The sequence below is a fragment of the Alexandromys fortis genome, unplaced genomic scaffold, assembly GCF_014885135.2.
Source record: "Alexandromys fortis isolate MF-2015 unplaced genomic scaffold, M_Fortis_MF-2015_v1.1 scaffold_36, whole genome shotgun sequence".
NCBI classification, from domain to species: Eukaryota; Metazoa; Chordata; class Mammalia; order Rodentia; family Cricetidae; genus Alexandromys; species Alexandromys fortis.
The window spans coordinates 4,895,710-4,915,683 of NW_026067915.1; the positions used below are offsets into that span (position 1 = coordinate 4,895,710).

A 19,974-nucleotide genomic window follows, 5' to 3' on the forward strand; every position below is an offset into this window, starting at 1 on the left:
CTCCGCCCTTTCCTGGACGCCTTCTCTTTGACACCACGCCTCCTCTCTGTGCCACTTTACGCTCCCCGTCTCTCCAGGCCCCACTCACAACTGCTCTGCTGTTCTCTCAGGCCCCGCTCCGCCCTCCCCGCTTCTGCACCCCGCCCCACCATTTGGCCACGCCCCACCAGCGGGACCCCGCCCCTCCTGGCCCCGCCCTTGCCTCCTGGTCACACCCCCTCGCCCCTGCGCTCCGCCCTACTTTCCAGGCCCCGCCCTCTTGGCCCCACCTTCTACTGGGACCCAGCGAGCAGCCGCGGCTGGCCGTGGGCACCATGGGGACAGCCTCGTCGCTGGTGAGTCCTGCTGGCGGGGAGGTGATCGAGGACACGTACGGGGCGGGCGGCGGCGAGGCCTGCGAGATCCCGGTGGAGGTGAAGCCCAAGGCCCGCCTGCTGCGCAGCTCGTTCCGCAGGGGAGCGGGAGCCGGGCCCGGGTCGCTGCCTCGCGCGGCGGGCGGCGGCGGGCTGCTGGGAGCCAGCTTCAAGTCCACCGGCTCGTCAGTGCCAGAGCTGGAGTACGCGGCAGCCGAGTTCGAGCGGCTCAAGAAGGAGTATGAGATCTTCCGGGTCAGCAAGAACCAGGAGTTGCTGTCCATGGGTCGCCGAGAGGCCAAGCTGGACACCGAGAACAAGAGGCTGCGGGCGGAGCTGCAGGTAAAGCGGGACAGAGCGTGTTGTGAGCGGGAAGCGCTGGGGAAACTGAGACCCGGGTGTGCCGCTCAGCCACTTGGTGGCACCACCATCCTGCCCCAGCCTACAAACCAAGTTGTTTTCCAAGTTGGACAGAAACTTCTCCTTGTTTACGAGGAATCATTATTTGAATCTAAACTAATTTCTTATCAGCTTCTTTCCTCCCCCTTTTCAATTTCCGGTTCATTCATCTAGACACCTTGAATCAATCATCCCAAGTCCTGAAGCCACAAATGCCACACTGTGATGAAACTTCATACAACTCCTCCCCATTTAACGTATCTCCAACATGGAGCGCTTGGCTCAGTTTCTTTGCGACGTCCTGAAGTTTGGGGTTTTAATGATATGATAGGAATTTTTATGGAAACCTCCTGGTTTCACCGTTTTTAACTCCTGTGGTTGAAAACCTTCCTTGAGAGTACTCAAATTCCCGTAGTCCATTTGGCCAATGGACTCATCGTTATTTTGATGCTTTGTAGGCCTTATAACATCAGATCGGCTTTAGTTCATTCAGATAGTAGGTAAAGCAAAATTTTTCTCCTTTCTTTTCCCTGGGTGAGATCTCTGACAGCCCAAGAGCTCCAGGGCCCATTGAAGTAGGCGTTAAATAAATAGCTCGGGCTTATTTACATAAAAGATGGCGCCTTCTTTTAGTCAGGCTTCATTTCCATCATTATCTAGTACGCCGTTAGCATATTCTCTGGGGATGTTCCTTGCTGCAGCTCCTGCTGCCCTCACGTTCCACTGGCTGACCAATGCACTTGCCCATATAAGGTGGACCTGTGCATTTCCGGTCTGATTTCATGTGTGGCACTACTGCCCACTGAGAGCCATGTGGGATGGCAGGTGGGAAGGAGCAGGATGAAGAAGCCAGCGTAGAGAGGGCTGGCAGACCCAAAGTCACAGGTCACTGGTCAGCAATCCCAGTTCCTTATATAACCTGCTGCTCCTTTCTTGCCTGCATAATCTTGAGGAAATTCTCCCACATTTATTTCACTCAGCCGTGTTGACATTTACTGGAGGCCCGCCGTGGAATCAGACTGAATGGCTCAGGGGGCAGTAAAACGGTTAATCTATATTGTCGCGGAGCGTGGAAACTTTCATAGTTGATTATTCTTCAAGCCAAGCCGTACAAATTGCATTTCTTATTCTCTTAGAAAACCCGAGGCATAGAAAACTTGGGAGCTGGTGCAGTATTTCAAAGAAAAGGTGTTCATGCCCATTGAAAGCTCATTGCCGCAGAACCTGCTTGCTAGCATTCAAACATGTTTGCATTTTTTTCTATTTTGCATGAATAAAATGATGACATAGACATGCTTAATAGTTGATAAAAATAGGGAGTAGAATATTAAATCCTAATATGTGTAACATATATGTCAGAAGGCAAGGCTGTTTTTGTTAAGAGATAACAGGTGAATTATTCCAGGCACTTCAGAAAACTTATCAGAAGATACTGCGGGAAAAAGAGGGGGCACTGGAAGCAAAATACCAAGCCATGGAGAGAGCAGTTACATTTGAACACGACAGAGACAGAGTTAAAAGGCAATTCAAGGTAAATTCCTTATATTTCTACACACACCCCCAGTGTCACGGATTAAAAACTATTTTTTAAAAAAGTGTTCATTTGATCCAGATGTGGCGGCCCATGCCTTTAATCCCAGCACTCTGGAGACAGAGACAAGCAGATCTCTGTAAGTTCAAGGCCAGCCTGGTCTACGTAATGAGAGCTTGTCTTGAAAAACACAACAGAAAAAAGTTCATTTGCTATCGTGATGAACAGAGATAAATGAAGTAACATGTATGAAGGTCACAAGAGCTGGAGAAGAAAGTGTTTCCTATTTTCAGCTAGGTGTTGTTTATTTGATAGAGAGATAGGAAAGTGAACATTTTAGATGAGATATTGAAAGATTAAAGAATGAATTTTTATTTTTATTTTTAATTGTGTGTGTATGTATATACAAACACACATGGATGCAGTGCCTGTGGGGCCTAGAGTCATAAGATCTCTTGGAGCCAGAGTCACAGGCCAGTGTGAGCTGCCCAACATGAGTGTTAGGAATCAAAAGGAATCAAAACTCAGGTTTGCTCCAAGAGCAGCATGTATTCTTAGCCACTGTACCCTCTCTCCAGCCTCCAAGAATGTGGTTCCTTCGTGAGATGGAGCGTTTGAAAATGTTTGGTATTTGGTAGGAAGGAAACAAATTTGTTAGATGTCACATAAGACTCCCCTTCATGCTGCTAGACTTCCAGTGGGTTCAACTGGGGAGCAATAAAAGGTCTGAGGACGTCATCTCAGAGGAGACTGAGAACCAAATGAAAAGTGACTTTATGAATGAATGGCTTTTTCCCCCCTGAAAAGTTGGTGGCACAACTTTGTGATTAGAAAAAGAGTCTCAAAATTAAATTCTACGTTTTAAAAGATTTTTAGGGAGACCAAAGAAAATGAAATCCAGGACTTACTGAGGGCCAAGCGGGAACTGGAGAGCAAACTTCAGAGGCTGCAGGCTCAGGGTATCCAAGTTTTCGACCCTGGAGAGTCTGATTCTGATGACAGCTGCACGGACGTCACGGGTACGGGCATTTCATGTTCACGTTACCCTTTCCGCCCGCAGGGCCGCTGCGATGCTCAGAACCGACTGCCGTATTCCCTTTACGCTCTGTGTGCAGGATTAATGCGTGCCATGCTCTTACACACAGAAGAGGCCTTTTGGTACTCTCTTAGCTGCTAGGACCTCCTGTCCTTGGTAGTTCGGGCTAGGCTTTCTCTTGTCCTCATGCTCTGCCAACCATCCTGACCCGTGGTGTACATGTGCGCTCTCTCTCCACATGCCTGTCCCCGCCCAAGGTACCCACTGCTGGTCACACCTACATTTTTCTAGCAAGAAAGAAAAGTCTATAATTCAAGACATTTCCCACGATTCAAGAAAGTGTTAATGAGCTTTACAAGGTAAAGGAAAAGCTTCCTGTAGGTATAAGGAGATGATGTGATCCTCCTGTTTATAAAGGTGGAATTCTAGCCTTACAAAGGATGTACTGGGGAGTAAGATACAGCACCTGCCTGTTCCTGACCGGCCTTCATTTTATTCTCAGTGGTTGTGAGCAGCATTTTGAGAAAAAGATGCAGTGATCCCAACTGACCAAGAACAGCTAAGAAAGTGCCTCCTGCTATCACATGACTTACTGACTGCTTCCATTCCATATTGGCTTCTTCATATGTACAATGTATCAAAGTTGCTGTAATGTCCTGGCAAGTTAATAGACACAAGCCAATGCTGCCTTCTTGGTCTTTCTCATTGACACATCAATTTAAACCTAAAGGACACAAGTTATCAATGCCCCGTTATGGTCTGTGTTTAAAGTCCCTTCAGGAGCTCCGCCTGGTAGCATATTGTAGGCAGAGACTGCTACAGAGATTGTTTCCCGGCACTCAGACCTGAATAATCACACAGAAACTATATTAATTACAACACTGTTTGACCAATAGCTTAGGCATATTTTTAGCTAACTCTCACATCTTAAATTAACCCATTTCTTTTAATCTGTGTATTGCCATGAGGTTGTCGCCTACCAGTAAGGTTCTGGCTGGCAGTTGGCATCTTTCTCCTTTGGCAGCTACATGACGTCTCCTCGACTCCACCTACTTTCTCTCTATATCTCTGTTCGGATTTCCTACCTGGCTTTACTCTACTAATCCATTGGCCAAAACAGTTTGTCTAATAACCAATGGCAATAAAACATATTCATAACATACAGAGGGGAATCCCACATCAGCATATGCCATGAATTTCAGCACTCGGGGCAGAGGCAGGTAATCTATGTGTGTTTGAAGTTAGTCTGGTCTACATAGTGAGTTCCAGGACAGCTGGGGCTACGTATGAGGCGGGGGGGGATTCCTTTACATTTTAACTGATGTGTAAATGTCCATTTGCAAGTAGACTTATAGAATTGTTTGTGGTGTTTTAAAACTGCCTCTTTTTCATTTTGTTTATTTATCTTGAGTATATGTATCTGTGTATGTATGTGTGTGCATGTGGCTGGAAGTGCACGCGTGTGGATGTCAGAGGATAGATACCCTGTGAGAATCAGTTCTCTCCTTCTGCTAATCTCACTCCGAGTATTGTACGCAAGTCCTCAGGTTTGGTGGCAAGTGCCTTTGCCTACTGAATCATCTCACTGCCCTAAACTGCCTCTTACTAAAATTCCTTTGTTTCTTTTTCTCTTCCTTCTTTCCTATTTTAATCCTTTCTTTGAATTTGAGATGATAACCAGAATTGTGCTAACCAGCACTGAAATGCTTTGCCAAAAGTCAGTGCCAAAATATTTTGAAAACCATTATTTGAATGCTTGTTTTATTTATAAATAGAACATCTTGACAAGAGAAATACTATTTGACATATGTAGTGAGTTTTAAAATATTTGGTAGCTTGGTTGTTTTTGAAATTCCAATTCCTTGTTGCAACAGCTACTGGAACCCAATGTGAATACTGGCCCAGCAGAGCCTTGGGAAGCGAGCCTTCCATAGGCAGCATGATCCAGCTTCAGCAGTCCTTCAGAGGCCCTGAGTTTGCCCACAGTTCTATAGATGTGGAAGGACCCTTTGCAAACATCAACCGAGGTAACCAGCCCCTTGCCTGTGACTCTTCGTGCTCTAGAATCTTGTGCACATGATGTTGGTGTTCTGGCACCTTCTATTGGCAAGCCAGCATGCACAGAGGGAGGCTACGACTGCCCAAGCTGAGGTGACACACTTTTCATCAGGATACTATGACCCTCCTACTAGCCTGGCCACCCAGGTTCTAGTAACTGTGCTATTCTCAAGAATTCACAGGTGCTTTTGTTGAGCCACAAGGATACGATGTAGTTTAACTGAGAAACAATATTTTTATATTTGTTATTGTCAGGTATTTCATAATTTTTCCTTCCCACTAAATAACAGAAAACTACTTTTCATTTTACACCATTCTCGAACTCACTTTTAGCTTCATTGGAGTTCAAGACTAAGAAGGCAAAATGACACATCACTTGGGAAGGCAGGCTCCCTTCAACTAGCAGCGCAACTGAGTGGCTCACGAAAAACAGAATTACAGCCACTACCCTGGGGATCCATTGTCTCCAGGGGAGACCACTGGCATACATTACCTCAAATCCCAGAGGAGAAGTTGAGGCTAGAAATTAATTACTTTCTAATACGTTATTCTAGTTTTGCTGGTATTAACACGACAGCGGGTTCTAGTCTATGTCTGTTATGCTCTTTTCAGACTTACTTGGAATTATTTTGTCAGGTGTCTGGTGGTAAGGTTTTCATCGATTTACGAACATTTTACTTCCAGATGACTGGGACACTGCCGTGGCTGGCTTATTGCAAGTCACGCCCTTGTTCTCACGTTCCCTGTGGAGTCACTCCGTCAGATGTTACCTCATCTACACAGACGAAACCCAGCCTGAAGTGGAACTTTTCCTGAAGGTGAGATATTCATAAATTGTGTATTAACTCACTGAGAATACAGAGTCTGGGGCTGGAGAGAGGCTCAGCAGTTAAGAACTTTAGCGGCTCTTGTAGAGGACCCGCGTTTGTTTCCAGCGCCCACACAGCAGCTAACAAATGGCTATAATATAATTAATATAATATAATTCCTGTCACAGAGCATTGGATGCCCTCTTCTGGCCTCTATGGGCACCAGGCATGCTCATAATGCATATACACACATGCAGGCAAACACCCATATGCATAAAATTAAAATAAATAAATGTTTCAAAAAAAAAGAGAGAAAGAAAAGAAAATACAAGTTAATAGCTGGGGTAGTGGCACGTATCTGTAACCGGAGCACTCAGGACAGAGGTAAGAGGACTGAGGTGAGTTGGAGGCTAGCCTGGACTACATAGTGAGATCCTATCTCAAAACACAATACAAATTAATGCTATATCCAGAATATAATTGCATTTAAACTAAGTATCTCACTACCTATGAGGTTATCCAGCTGAAAAAGCTGAAAGCATTAATAAGGCTTTGCTTATGATGCGCTTGGTTCCGTATTCACGTGCGTAAGGTAGACATTGTGATTGTGTTAAGGCTCCTAGTTTTCATCTAATTTACTAGTAAAGCAAGGACAGGAGCGAAGGCATGAAGACGAAACTAAGATGTTGAAGCATTCTGGCTACTTTCTATTTATATCTAATTTTATACCTAAAATATATCATTAAGATTCTGATGTCTTAGTGGTATACTCCTTTAACTCCTGCACTTGGGAAGTAGAGGCGGGTGGAGCTCTGTGAATTCAGCCTGGTCTACTGAGTGAGGTCCAGGACAGCCAAGGCTACACAGAGAAACCCTGTCTCGCTCCAAAAAACAAAACTCAAAACAAACAACAAAACGAGATGCCAATGTCTTAATGTAAAAGTACAAAATATAGTTAAGAATCTGTATATTAAAATGGCCTTTTCATATTTCATTAGCTATTGTCTTCCGTGTTTGAGCCCTTCGTTGGCCTTGTCTGATGTAGTTGCTGTCCTGAAAGCTATTTCAGATAATACTAAAGTTTAATCCTTATCATGACTTTGAACTTCTCAAGGCATCCCATGGAGTTATTCAAAAGCAAAATTAGAGCTCCATGGACTACAGCCTGTGGCCACTTCGGACTTGCTACCTGAAGTATGACCCAGAGCTAAGATTTGTTTTTATATTTTAAATTTTAAATCAGTGGTTCTCAGCCTTCCTAAATGCCACAACCCTTTAATACAGTTCTTCATGTTGTGTGACCCCCAGCCATAAAATTATTTTTGTTGCTACTTTTGTGAATCATAATGTAAATATTTTTGAAGATAGAAGTTTGCTAAAGGGTGACCCATGGCTTGAGAACCACTGTTCTAAATTATTGGAAAAAGGAAACATAAGAAGACTATTTTGTTAGGTGAAAATTATATGAAATCTACACTTTAGTATCTATTTAAAAAAGTGTTATTGGAACACTCCCAGGCTGTATGGTGTGTGTGTGTGTGTGTCTGTGTGTGTGTGTGTGTGTGTGAGAGAGAGAGAGAGAGAGAAATCTGTGGCTGCACTACCAAAGCAGTTAACTGGGACAGAAACCAAATATTTAAAAGGTCCCTACTAAAACAGATGAATTATTAGGCATTATTATTTTAAAAAAAATTTACAACTGACCTTTTGTAGGAAAACTCTATCTCTACTGTCTCAAGTGAATTTCAAGTACATCTTCATGCCCAAGAATAAACCTGCTAAATCCATGGTCTACAGACTCTTAGTAGATTTCCTTAACACTCCTTTATGATATTACTCAATCTTGGTAAAATTCTATAATATTTTATAGTTCACAGCTTCCATCTTGTAGTTGGATATAAGTTCCTCCCAAAGACAACTAGAGGCATCTGACTAATTCCTTTAATAAAAATCATCATTATTTGCTAATATTCTTTGTTGTAGACTGATATTTTTTTCATTAAGATTTTTAACATTTTATGTTTCTGCATTGAAATCATGGGCATTTTTATGCAAGGCAAGCCTGCTGTCATTGAAACTGCAATTCCTAGCTCAGATCACCGTATTCTACACGCACACAATACACACACACACACACACACAGAGAGAGAGAGAGAGAGAGAGAGAGAGAGAGAGAGATTTACCTTTGAATCCTTTAAAACAAGAAAGCAAATTATCCCTGATAAAAATAATACCAAGAAATACCAAATCAAACTAACCTAATACTTTTCTTCTGTTGCTTGATTGTGAAATAAATAAATCATTTTATGAGCTAGAAAATAGTCATGTTATTAAACTATTAATTTTTGTGCTAGAGAGAAATTTACTTTTGCTCTGTAATATTTTCTTTAAAATGTGATCTTTTTTGTATTAGGTTACTGCTTAGAATACAAGCTGTTTAAAATATGTCTTTTGAGTAATAAGATCCTCTCTGTACCCCTATCAGTTAAATATGTCATGCTTTAATATATCCTAATTCATTTTTAGGACCATTCACCTAAACTTAAGAGAATGTGTGAGACCATGGGATATTTCTTCCAGGCCATTTATTTTCCAATAGATGTTGAAAACCAGTACCTCACCGTAAGAAAATGGGAACTCGAGAAGAGTTCTCTAGTTGCTTTATTCCTTCACTCAACGTTACCAAGGTAAGCTGGAAAAGATCTCTAGTTTACCATCACATTAGCTGTAAAGAGATCACTGCCAAAGGAACTTCAAAGGACTTACCTAATTCCATTCTCATAGTCGAAAGCAGTGTGTGAAATCTAATAAATATTATAACTCCCTCACACTCAGATAAAAAAATGTAAAGCTTTATACCATTAGATCTATCAGCATCATTAATATAAGAATTGCTTTGGGCAGCAGTTGGCAACAGTGGCCCAGGGCTAACCCTGCCCATTATCAGCTTTTGTAAATAAAGTTTTATTGGAACACAGTCACATTCACTGATTTGTGTACATGTTTTTAGTAGCTGCTTTCATACTATAACAGCAAAATGGAAACTGTCCTACACAGCCTAATGTTTACCATCTGAACTACAGGAAAAGCTGGTGGCTTCCCGTATCAGTCCACAGGCAACCCCATTGTTGTCTTTCTTGGAATACAATTTAAGAGACATGAAGTTTCAATGTGAATATTATTATAATATAATGAATCTTACCTGTGGGTGTTTTCAGTCAATCAAATATAGATGGTGTAGATAAAAGACAAAATGGGACAAAAAGGGGCGTGAGCTGTTCCATCTAGCCTTGTTGTCTGACTGGGTTTAGCCCTGCAGAGTGTGAGTTGCCCTTGACTTTAATTGCCTTAGATGTCCAGTTTCACCACTTTCCCTGCAGTAAATCCTATCCTTGTCTCGAAGACTCTGCCTTGTAGCTGGGCCTCTCAACTGCTCAGCAAACTGACGCAGGATTGCAAGTTGCAGCCTAGCCCAGACAACTTAGCAAGATCCTGTCTCAAGGTCTAGATATGTGGCCCGGTTGGTGGAGGACTTTCCTGCCGTGCACAAGATTCTGGGGTCAGTCTCCAACACCTCACAAAATCTGGCATTGTCATGCATGCCTGTAATCCCAGCACTAATGAGGGGGAGGCTGGAAGAGAGGAGAAAACTCAGTGGTAGAGTAATAATTACCTTGTGTGCATGAAGCCTTAGATTCAATGCCCAGTTACACACACAAACACATATACATACTCATACCAGACACACACACACCACACACTTATTCACACAGACACACTCACTCACAACATACACACTATACTCATACACAACGCACACATTCCCACGCACACAAACACACAAAGAAAACAGAAGGGGTCGACAGACAACTTAGTGGCTAGGTGGAGAGAACTAACAGAGCTTTTCTCCGAGTGTGTCTACAATGCCCTTCAACTGGTTGCCCCCCAGCGGAATCCCATTTCTCTATTGTTCTCTCTTTGTTTTCGTATTCATTAAGGGTGTATCATCTTTAATACCTGATGTTTGGGTTGTATCTTATATTATTTGGTAATACATGTCCTTCATTGTTAAATTATTCTTCTTTAATTCTTATTTTTAATCTGCTTTTTCTTTAAGACATTTGCTTGTTTAAGATAACTCTCCTCTTTATGCTTTAGCATTTGTTTCTGTCTTCCTCATTTTAAACTTGAGTTCCCCTTCCATTTATTTTCTATTATTTGTTATCTCCTTTAACTAAAATTTTGGTTTTCTTAAATGATTCTTTTAGTCAGGCAGTGGTGGCACACAGCTTTAATCCCAGCACTCAGGAGGCAGAGGCAGGCAGATCTCTGTAAGTTCGAGGCCAGCCTGGTCTACAAAGCGAGTTCCAGGACAACCAGGGCTGTTATATGTTACACAGAGAAACCCTGTCTCGAAAAAAAAAATTTCTTTTTAAATAATCAGAATTTTAATTTCTTACGTTTCTGCTTCAGCTTTCTTGTGCTTACATTTCCCTCATTTTATTGCATTCTTTCCTCTGTTCCTTCGGACTGTCGTGGTGGTTGGGGCTGCGAGTGCAGCTCGGTGGTGCAGCACTTACCTTGCATGCACGAGGCCTGGGTTCAATCCCCAGGAAGTCTCCCTCTCCATGAACAAATACACAGAAGTGTGACAGGAGCAATGAGCATCAGGCCACAGATACAGCTGCTGGGGCTTTTGTTCTTCTCAGATTACTCTGCTTCTGATTGGCTGACTCTCTCAACTTCCCAAAAGACGAATCTAAGAAGAGCAGCCCCAAACAGCTTGGGAGCTTCATAGGGGAGTACCTTCCTGATCAATAATTAGTCCTGCTGTACATATGGGACACACAGTTTCATAAATCTGCTTCATTATTTTTAGCCATGCACAAACTGTATTTTTTGAGAATTTGTATGCTTAAAATAAATCAATTATGAAGCTTTATAGCTTAAGGCATAATTTATAAGTCTTATTCTCTGGCTAGTGAACGCACTATTTTTAAGACCATGTCAGAATAGTAGACACAGACTCGGAAGAGCAGGGAGATAATGCCCAACATGAAGAACACACTGCTGACCCTGACGCTGATAAAAAGGAAAGAAAAAAAATGGTCAAGGAAGCCCAGAGAGAGAAGAGGAAAAATAAAATCCAGAAACATGTGAAAAAAAGAAAAGAAAAGAAAAAACAGCCAAAGCCGAGAAAAGCAAATAGAATGAAGAGCTGTGGTGTGGGCATTCCTCAGCTACTTTTTAAACCCCAAGTAGAAGCTGTAGCTGGAGGATGGCTTCTTGACTGCACCTGAATCTTTACCGTCTCTCTGTTGAGACGACTGCAGTGTGGTCATGTGATTGCCTCAAAATCCCAAAGCCCATAAAATGTCGGGATCCAGCCACTGGTCCTGCTTTTAATAGATTTATTAAAGAACTATTTTAATGAGAGAAAAAAGAATAGTACTGTAAAATGACCCAATTTTGGAACGGGAAAGATGGCTCAGTAGGTGAAGTGTTTGTTATGCATACATGAGGACCCGAGTTCGAATCCCTGAACCTACATAGAAGATGGATGCTATGAAGATCTGTAATTTCAGCACAGGGGAGGGAGAGAGGAGCACATAGATCCCTGTGGCTTGTGACCAGCCAGGCTAGCTGACTCACTGAGCTCCAGGTTCTGCAGAGAGTGGCACTGGAAGGCATTTGACACTGATCTCTGGGCGCACACTCACACACACACACACACAGAGAGAGAGAGAGAGAGAGAGAGAGAGAGAGAGAGAGAGAGAGAGAGAGAGCTTTTTTTCCCTTTGTATCTGTCTGAGCCCTTTCAACTATGGTAAAGTCCATTTGGGCACTTAGACTGCTCACCAAGAATCTGCTGCCCAGTACAGCGTAACCCGAGAGATGGTGATTTCCAATCTAGTTTTCTACTAGAAGACTGCGAAGAAGCCTTTCTGCAGAACCCAGAAGGAAAACCACGATTAATCTACCATCGTTTGGAGGATGGGGAAGTCATTTCCGACTCCGTCCAGCAGTTCCTGGATCAAGTTTCTAACCTAAGCAAGACCAACAAAGCCAAGGTAAAACACAGAACATATGTCACAGAGCATGCGTGGCAGAATTAAGCCACAGCCAGGAGGTGAATGAGCATGGGAAAGGAAGCCAGCATGTCTGGAGAGGGCACGTACAGGAAGGTGGCCCAGTTAGATCAGTCCCGAAATACCTCAGAAGCTGTTTAAAGACCTGGCGTTTTCCCTTGGAGTGGGGCTGGGAGTATTGGTTGGCACTGAGCAGAATGTCAGGGCCTGGTGTGAACCTCTGCCAGTGATGTCCGTGGTTTTGTGAGAATAGAGTAGTCTGGAGGGTAGCAGGCATCTAGATGAGAGATTCCGGGGGTCCTAACCCAAGGGAGAGGGTTGAAATGAGATGCCCCCACCATATCCCTGTGTGACCTCAGACCAGCCTTTTAACTTGCCTCGGTTTCCTCTTCTGAACAACAAGTTTACAATCTTTCTTGTAAGGAGTTTGCTGGGATAAAAAAGTTAAAATGTTGAAAGACTTCTCCTGCTGCTGCTGCTGCTGTTACTGCATGTCCATGTTACTTCTGAGCCCTTTTCCCTAGATCGTCCATCACTCAGGGGATCCTGTGGAGGGAGTGTATAAAATTTACATCAGTGTGGAAAAGATTATTAAACAGGTAAATATGCTTTTCTCTGTAAGCTTTCATCTAAAATACCCCAATAGTATTTTCTTGAAAGAGTTTTCCAGACAAAGCTACTTGTGTGTCATTTTTGAGACTGGCTCCCCAGGAGAGCGCCATTGTTCTTTGGGAGTTGGTCCCTGGGTGAGACCCTGGTAATGTCAGGATGTGCCTCACAGAGCTGGCTGCCTTCAACACCTGCTAGGTGTAAATGTATTGCAAACACGGAACTCCAGAGGAGGCATTTGTACAAGTGGGCGTTGTACTCCTCAAAGAGGCTTCTTGTGATCTTTGTGGACTGGGGTTTTTTACATATTTGAGATGCCCCCACCTTGCCATTTCTAACCTTTTGGGGGAATGGAAACATGGTTTTGGGGGAACGGAAACATGGTCCATGGATGCATCTGGAGCTAGAAGTTTCGTTGAAATCTCATGTATTTTTTTAAATGCCTATGTTTTCCGTAGCTGCTTGGTATTATGCCTGAGCTTATTCTTTATGCAAAAAAAATCATTTCAGAATTATTTCAGCAAAAGCACCAATAACTAGTACCAAAAGGCTGGCAGCACTGTTATCTCCAAGTGAAAGGGCATGATGGGAAGGTGTGCCATGTTGGCCTAAGGATGCCCAGCTCTTCCCAGGAGCCAGAGACCTCACTGGAGAAGGAGGGGGTCACATCATCTTCTGTTTTGTTTTGCTTTTGCTTTTTGAGACAGGGTTTCTCTGTGTACCAGCCCTGGCTGTCCTGGAACTCACTCTGTAGAACAGAGCGGCTTCGAATTCTTGGAGATCCGCCTGCCTCTGCCTCCCACGTGCTGGGACTAAAGGTGTGTGCCACCATGTCCAGCTTCATCTTTTCTATTTAAATTGAATTACAGATATGGAGATTTGTCATCAGAGAAGAGTGAGCCCAAAACTTAACCAGGAGACCTATGGCAGCGCATTTGCATGCTGATCTCGAGTAGAAAGATTGCCAGGAGGATTCTGAGCTTTTCAGTCTTACAAAAGTTAGGACCAAGATAAGTAAAATGAAATAAGACATACTTATCATCAATATATTTTCAGTGATCTAATATAGAGATTAAATGTGGCAGTAGAGAGGCCTGGAGTCAAGAAAATCCATCTCATACCAGGCGGTAGTGGCACACACCTTTAGTACCAGAAATTGGGAGGCAGAGGCAGGCAAATCTCCAAGTTCAAGGCCAGCCTGGTCTACATAGTGAGTTCCAGGACAACTAGGCTACACAGAGGAAACCCTGTCTCAAAAAAACTTTCTTAAAAAAAGAAAAAGAAAAGAAAGAAACTCAATCTCGGGAATTCAATCTTATACGGTATTTCTTAGGCATTAGTGTGGCCTTTGAAATTATTCAGTAGTGGGCTGAAGAGATTGTTCACTCTGTAGAATGCCTGCCTCACACACATAAGGAACCGAGCTGGAGATTAAGCACACACTTAAAAATACCAGGCCTGATGGTTTGTGCTTGTTATCCTAACACTGGGGATGTGCAGACAGAAGGATTCCCTTAGGCTCACTAGCTAGCCATGGTGAGCTCTTGCCAGTGAGAGACCCTGTCTCAAAGGAGGTAAGTATTCCTGAGGATGATGCCCAAGTTAGTCTTTGTCTCTTGACTCCACACTTACGCACACGCATACACACATGCACATGTGCACACACGCTTTTTTAAAAGTGATTCTCTAGCCAAATATAATTACAACTATTACATGGCATTTTTCAGAAAACAAATTTCATCACACAAATAGTACTCTGCTTTTATTTTTAATTGAGAAGAACTATTAATCTTTATATTTTAGTGTTTTCATTTTAAACTAGGGTTCTTAGGTTACAAATTTATTCTTGGGGGTACGTCTAATAACTCTTGTTCTTCGAAGCCGAAGTCTGGACTTGCCCACCCTCGGCAGGTAAGGCCCAGCAAGCTGACTCCAGCTTCAAAGTCTCTGAGTTTCATTTGCTTTCCTGTACTTGTTCTTTGTGCTCAGGACATCCTCGGCCTTGAGATCACAGACGTGGAGGTGAAGGATGTAGGCAGTGAGGATTCCACTCCAGAAGAGGATGATTTGGGGGATGTGCTGTGGGACATACACGATGAACAAGAGCAGATGGAAGCCTTTCAGCAGGCTTCTAACTCAGCCCACGAACTGGGATTCGAGAAGGTAAGCTTCTGAGACACTGGTCCACGTCAGCGATCAGGTGCTGGCCTGGGGGTGGCACAGCTGGGAAAGTTCTTCTCACGTAAGCATGGTGGTCCAAGTTCAGATCCCAAGCACCCATGTTAAAAGTCCAGAGTGGTGGCTCATGTCTGTAACCCCAGTGCATGAGGAGGGCAGAGGCACAGGACGATCTAGGGAGCTCATTGGACAGTCAGCTTAGCCAGTCAGTGAACCTGGGCCCAAGGAGAGACCCTGTCTCAAAAAATAAGGTGTGGTGTGATAACAGAAGACACCAGATGTTAGCTTCAGGATTCCACATGCAACTGCACACACATGCCTGTGTGCACACACATACACGTGCACACATACACACACAATTAAAAATAATAGAAATAAGTTATGGCTTAAAGGTTGTCATCTAACAATTCTTTCACCTGAGTATATTTGGGTTGGTGACTGTGTTACCTGCTCTCAAGGCTGGATGACCCACGTTGGGATGCGCTTAGATCTGTATCACGGAAAGACTATGTGACTTTGACATGTATTCTGAACCCCAATATTGCTAAAGATGAAGATTCATCAGCCACGCACCCATTATGCTGCCATCTGCGACTCCCCCAGATCAGGCTAGGGAATACGATGGTAGCAAAGCCAGGCTGTTGTTCTTCCTAACTGTTAAAGAGCTAAAGTGCCAAGTGTTCAGGAAATAAACTCTAGTTGTTCATTCAATAGGCAGATCAGCCATCCACTTTTGGTCTAATCAGCATTTATAAGGATTAACAACCTGACGTCTACTAAGAAACATGTCCGACTTAAAAAACACCTAATAATATCACAAAGTAATGTACAAATCAATTTTTAAATTTGGGTGACATTATGTAGTGGGGGGCACACATGCCGTGGTACATGTGAGGCTATCGGAGAACAACTTTAAAAAGTTGGTCCTCTGCTTCCACCACGTGTGCCCAGGGGATGAAGTCAGGCCGCCAGGCTTCGTGGCAAGCACCTTTAATGGGCTGAGCCATCTCAACTTGAGTCTACAAATTAATTTCTAAGGCTGTCACAGAAGTTAATGTGAGCAGACACATTTTTATAGAGTTCTTAGAATTTAGACTGTGCTCATTGCTTGGTTCTGTCAAATCTCTGGTCACTCTCAACTTGACCTTCTTATCCACAAAAGGAGAATACCTAGTGTTCCTTCTCTCGCAGGGCAATGTTGCAAATATTAAGCCTGATGACACCCCTAAAACAGACAGCAGCTGGCATGAGGGTAATATTAAGTAGTGGTTGTTTTAAGAGAGATACTGAGACTGCGGTATAGAAGAAGAAACTGAAGTCTGACATGATTTCCCCATGAGCATACATGGAATAAACATGAACTGTGGTCCACGTTCTTGGCAGCAAGAAGCCCCAACATGGGACTCTAGACCTTTAAGTGGGTTTCTATAGAACCATTGACGGAGTTGTTGGGATAGTTAGGGTAATAAGTCAACAAGGCCTCCCTCTGTTCCTTCAGATGCAACACCGCTCTGAGCCACTGGGGATCCATGGCAGTTGATTTGTGTCTAGATACAAATGTCTACACCACAGATGATGCTTTCCTGCAGTTGAGATTTTACTGCCGTAAAACCAGCCCAAAGCCCGCCACAAGATATTAGGAATTTAAAACATCAGCAGCAGTCAGTTAGATGTTGGTAGACATAGCAGCACTAAGCTGGCCCTGGGCACTCCTAAGAAGTATTGTGGCATTTTACTTTTCTGATCATAGCCTTCTTGGTCTGAGCTGGTTTTGCATGGCTGGGGAAAGCCAGGGAAGGATGGGTTTTTGGACTTTGCAAAGATTCAGTTTCATGAAGATTTCAGAGTCTGACTGAGCTTGGCTCTCCAGGACAGCCTGGAAGACTGGTGGGGAAGGGTTCAGAAGAATCCTGAAGCCTCCTTTTGTTTGGACCCGTAAACCTTGGAAACTGAGGCAGGCTTCGAAACTCCGAGTTCATCCTTCTGCTGAGGAAATCTAGGGTTGCTGCCTGGGACTGCACAGCATGGGGACACTTCCTGTGGTCGAGGAGCTCCGGTGTGACCCGTGTCTTCTCTGCAGCATTTCACCAAACATCTGAACGTTGTAAAAACCCGCCACAGTCCATACTCTCCCTCACTCTGTTACAGCAAAGCCACGGGGCTCATCTCCTGCTTTAAGCAGCCATGTACAGAACAGCAGCCACGTGTGTGCTGTTGGCCCGCCGCAGGTCTGTTCCCTCTAGTGTCTTCAGAGGACCTAAAGAAGTCGAGTGCCAGTTCCGCTTAGTGTTCTCAGAGGCGTGTGCAATCTTACAATGTAAATCCTTTTTTTTTGTTTCTAGTATTACCAGCGCTTGGATGATCTGGTGGTGGCGCCAGCCCCGATCCCACCCCTCCTGGTGTCTGGAGGACCAGGGTCTGGAAAGTCCCTTCTTTTATCAAAGTGGTATGACCCAATGCTACTAAACCATTCTTTTCACTGTCTTGTTTTTTTAGAGATAGGGTCTCAGGTAGCACAAAATGGCCTGATTTCAGCCTCGCTGTGTAACTAAGGATGACTTTGAACTCCTCACCTCCCAGTATCCACCTCCTCTAACAGCCTGCATTTAGTTAAAAGTCAGTGCCCCTTTTATTAACATTTTATGTTAATTAACATCATCTGCTAATTAAGATGAGGCTATTAGTTTAAAAGGTTCTAAAAATAGAGTGGAATCACTAATCTCCTTATTTATTCCAGTGTGACTAACCATGTAATTAAAAACACTGAAGCCACATTTGATGTCTGGCTCTGTGTGTATTTGTTGCTGCGGAGAGTTTATAAAAGTCCCGTGTCTTTCCTTCAGGATTCAGCTGCAGCAGAAGCATTTCCCTAACACGCTGATCCTGTCTCATTTTGTGGGGCGACCCATGTCAACCAGCTCGGAACCCTCCTTGATTATCAAGCGGCTGACCCTGAAGGTATGTCATGCGTGTTCTGAAGCCACCTGGATATTATGCAGATTCTGGGGCTCTTGGGGTCGAGACAATAATAATAAGCAGGCTTTCGGGATTGTAGGTAGAACATCACTAATTTGAAATCGGAGCTGCTAAAATCTGAAACATTTTGGTAGTTGTGGAGATTGAACACTGGACCTCATGCGTGCAAGGCAGGCATTCTGCCGCTGAGCTACAGCCCCAGCTGACATCTGGAGCTTTTTGAGTATCAGCATGACAACTCACGTGGAAAATTCCATGTCTCATCTTATGTGACATGTCACGGTTAAAACACTGGCTTGCTTTGGGAGGTTTAGACTTGCCTTCAGGCTACTTGTAGAGGGCGTTATGAATTTCACATTTAGACTTCAGTCCTGTTCCCAAGATCACTCACTATCATATGCAAACATTCTCCAGATCCCCACAATCTGAAATCTGAAACACTCCCGGTGCCAAACATCTTGCATGAGGGATATTTAACCTGTGGCAGTTATTTTGGTTTTGTATAAGGTTTAGAAAGTAGTCCTTGGGACTGGAGAGAAGGTGGCTAAGAGCACTTTTGCCTTTACAGAGGACCCAGATTCGGTTCCCAGGACCCACCCTGAAGCTCATAGCTGCTGTGCATGCAGAAACCTGAGTTTGCAGTCCAGCATTCATGTAGACACTCAGGCATGGCAGCATGCATGTCTCTAACCATAGCACAAGGGGGTGGACGGAGACGGGAGGATCCGTGGGACTTTCTGGCCACTAGGCTAACCAGTCACTGAACTCCAGGTTCTGTGGGAGACCCAGTCTGAAAAGATAAGGTAGAGAAGCCACTGAGGACACCCAATGTCACCCTCTGGCCCTCGCATGCAGGCGCACACATGTACACTCACACACACACGCACACACATGCACGCACGCACGCACACACTAGCACTTGACACCAGCACCGTGGGGAGTCAGCGTTGATGTTCACAGTGAGGATGAAAGCACTCTCTGCAGTCATGGAGTACGGCTGATTTACTTTGCGCTGGTGTCACCTCGTCACTCCACAGCTGATGCAGCACTTTTGGGCCGTTTCTGCACTGACACTGGATCCTGCTAAGCTTCTGGAAGAATTTCCACACTGGCTGGAAAAGCTCTCTGCCAGGCATCAGGGCAGCATCATCATCATCATCGACTCCATAGATCAAGTGCAGGTGCTTCTCTCAGTGTGTTCTATTAGCAGATGCCTTAGACGACCAGAGTACCAGCGATGTCTGCAGCAGGCATCCCAGTTCCATGCTGGGGGAAGGGAATGATGCTGTTCTATCCAGTTCCACTTAACTGCAGGAGAAGAAGTGTCTGAATTAAAATTTACACTGTATTTTCACAGACAGTCGCATCAAGTAAATCTACATACTTAGCAAAAAGTATTTATTTTGACATATTTTTAAGGCAAAAATATTTCCTTAGATGTTCAGAATTCAAATTTGGTGATAAGAGTGTTTTGCCAACCTAGGATCAACCCTTCCCAAATAAGGGTTGTGTCCTTAATAAGGACAGTGTAATGAGAATGGTACCCTATTGGAGAACTCAGGGACTGCTCTGAAATGCTGTTGTTATAACCTGACTTCCGCTGTCTGTTCTTCAGCAAGTGGAGAAGCACATGAAGTGGCTGATAGACCCCCTGCCGGTGAATGTCAGAGTCATTGTCTCCGTGAATGTGGAGAGCTGCCCGGCAGCGTGGAGGTAGGTGAAGTATGTGGTGTGGGTCCCTCAGAGGGAGAGTCCGATCCCTCAGACGGAGAGCTATTTCCCCGGGCAGGCAAGGGAAGGTCCTTGGTGTGCATCCTCAGTGAGGCTGGGGAGAGGTGGGTGACCTCAAGGAGAAGGCACCACCTGAAGGACTTGGGGGTGAAGTCAGAGCTGAGGTGGGAGGGAAAGGGAGAAAATGGGAATGACTGCAAGTTGT

The 19,974-nt window shown here is 44.1% G+C and overlaps 1 protein-coding gene across 2 annotated transcripts in view; it reads left to right on the forward strand.

The window, feature by feature from the left end:
• Nucleotides 1-275: 275 nt before the first annotated feature.
• The window catches only part of Nphp3 (nephrocystin 3), a 35,430-nt gene continuing 15,731 nt past the window's right edge, over nt 276-19,974 (forward strand). The window contains exons 1-13 of one of the 2 annotated variants that reach the window (XM_050139516.1): nt 276-695; nt 2,158-2,283; nt 3,152-3,302; nt 5,194-5,346; nt 6,062-6,195; nt 8,713-8,873; nt 12,101-12,257; nt 12,800-12,874; nt 14,874-15,047; nt 17,405-17,508; nt 17,906-18,020; nt 19,076-19,219; nt 19,654-19,751. In XM_050139516.1, coding sequence (XP_049995473.1) covers nt 315-695; nt 2,158-2,283; nt 3,152-3,302; nt 5,194-5,346; nt 6,062-6,195; nt 8,713-8,873; nt 12,101-12,257; nt 12,800-12,874; nt 14,874-15,047; nt 17,405-17,508; nt 17,906-18,020; nt 19,076-19,219; nt 19,654-19,751 — 1,973 coding nt within the window. In that variant the 5' untranslated portion in view covers nt 276-314. Of the gene's footprint in view, nt 696-2,143; nt 2,284-3,151; nt 3,303-5,193; nt 5,347-6,061; nt 6,196-8,712; nt 8,874-12,100; nt 12,258-12,799; nt 12,875-14,873; nt 15,048-17,404; nt 17,509-17,905; nt 18,021-19,075; nt 19,220-19,653; nt 19,752-19,974 lie in introns of both variants that reach the window. The other variant, XM_050139517.1, reaches the window with a different exon arrangement.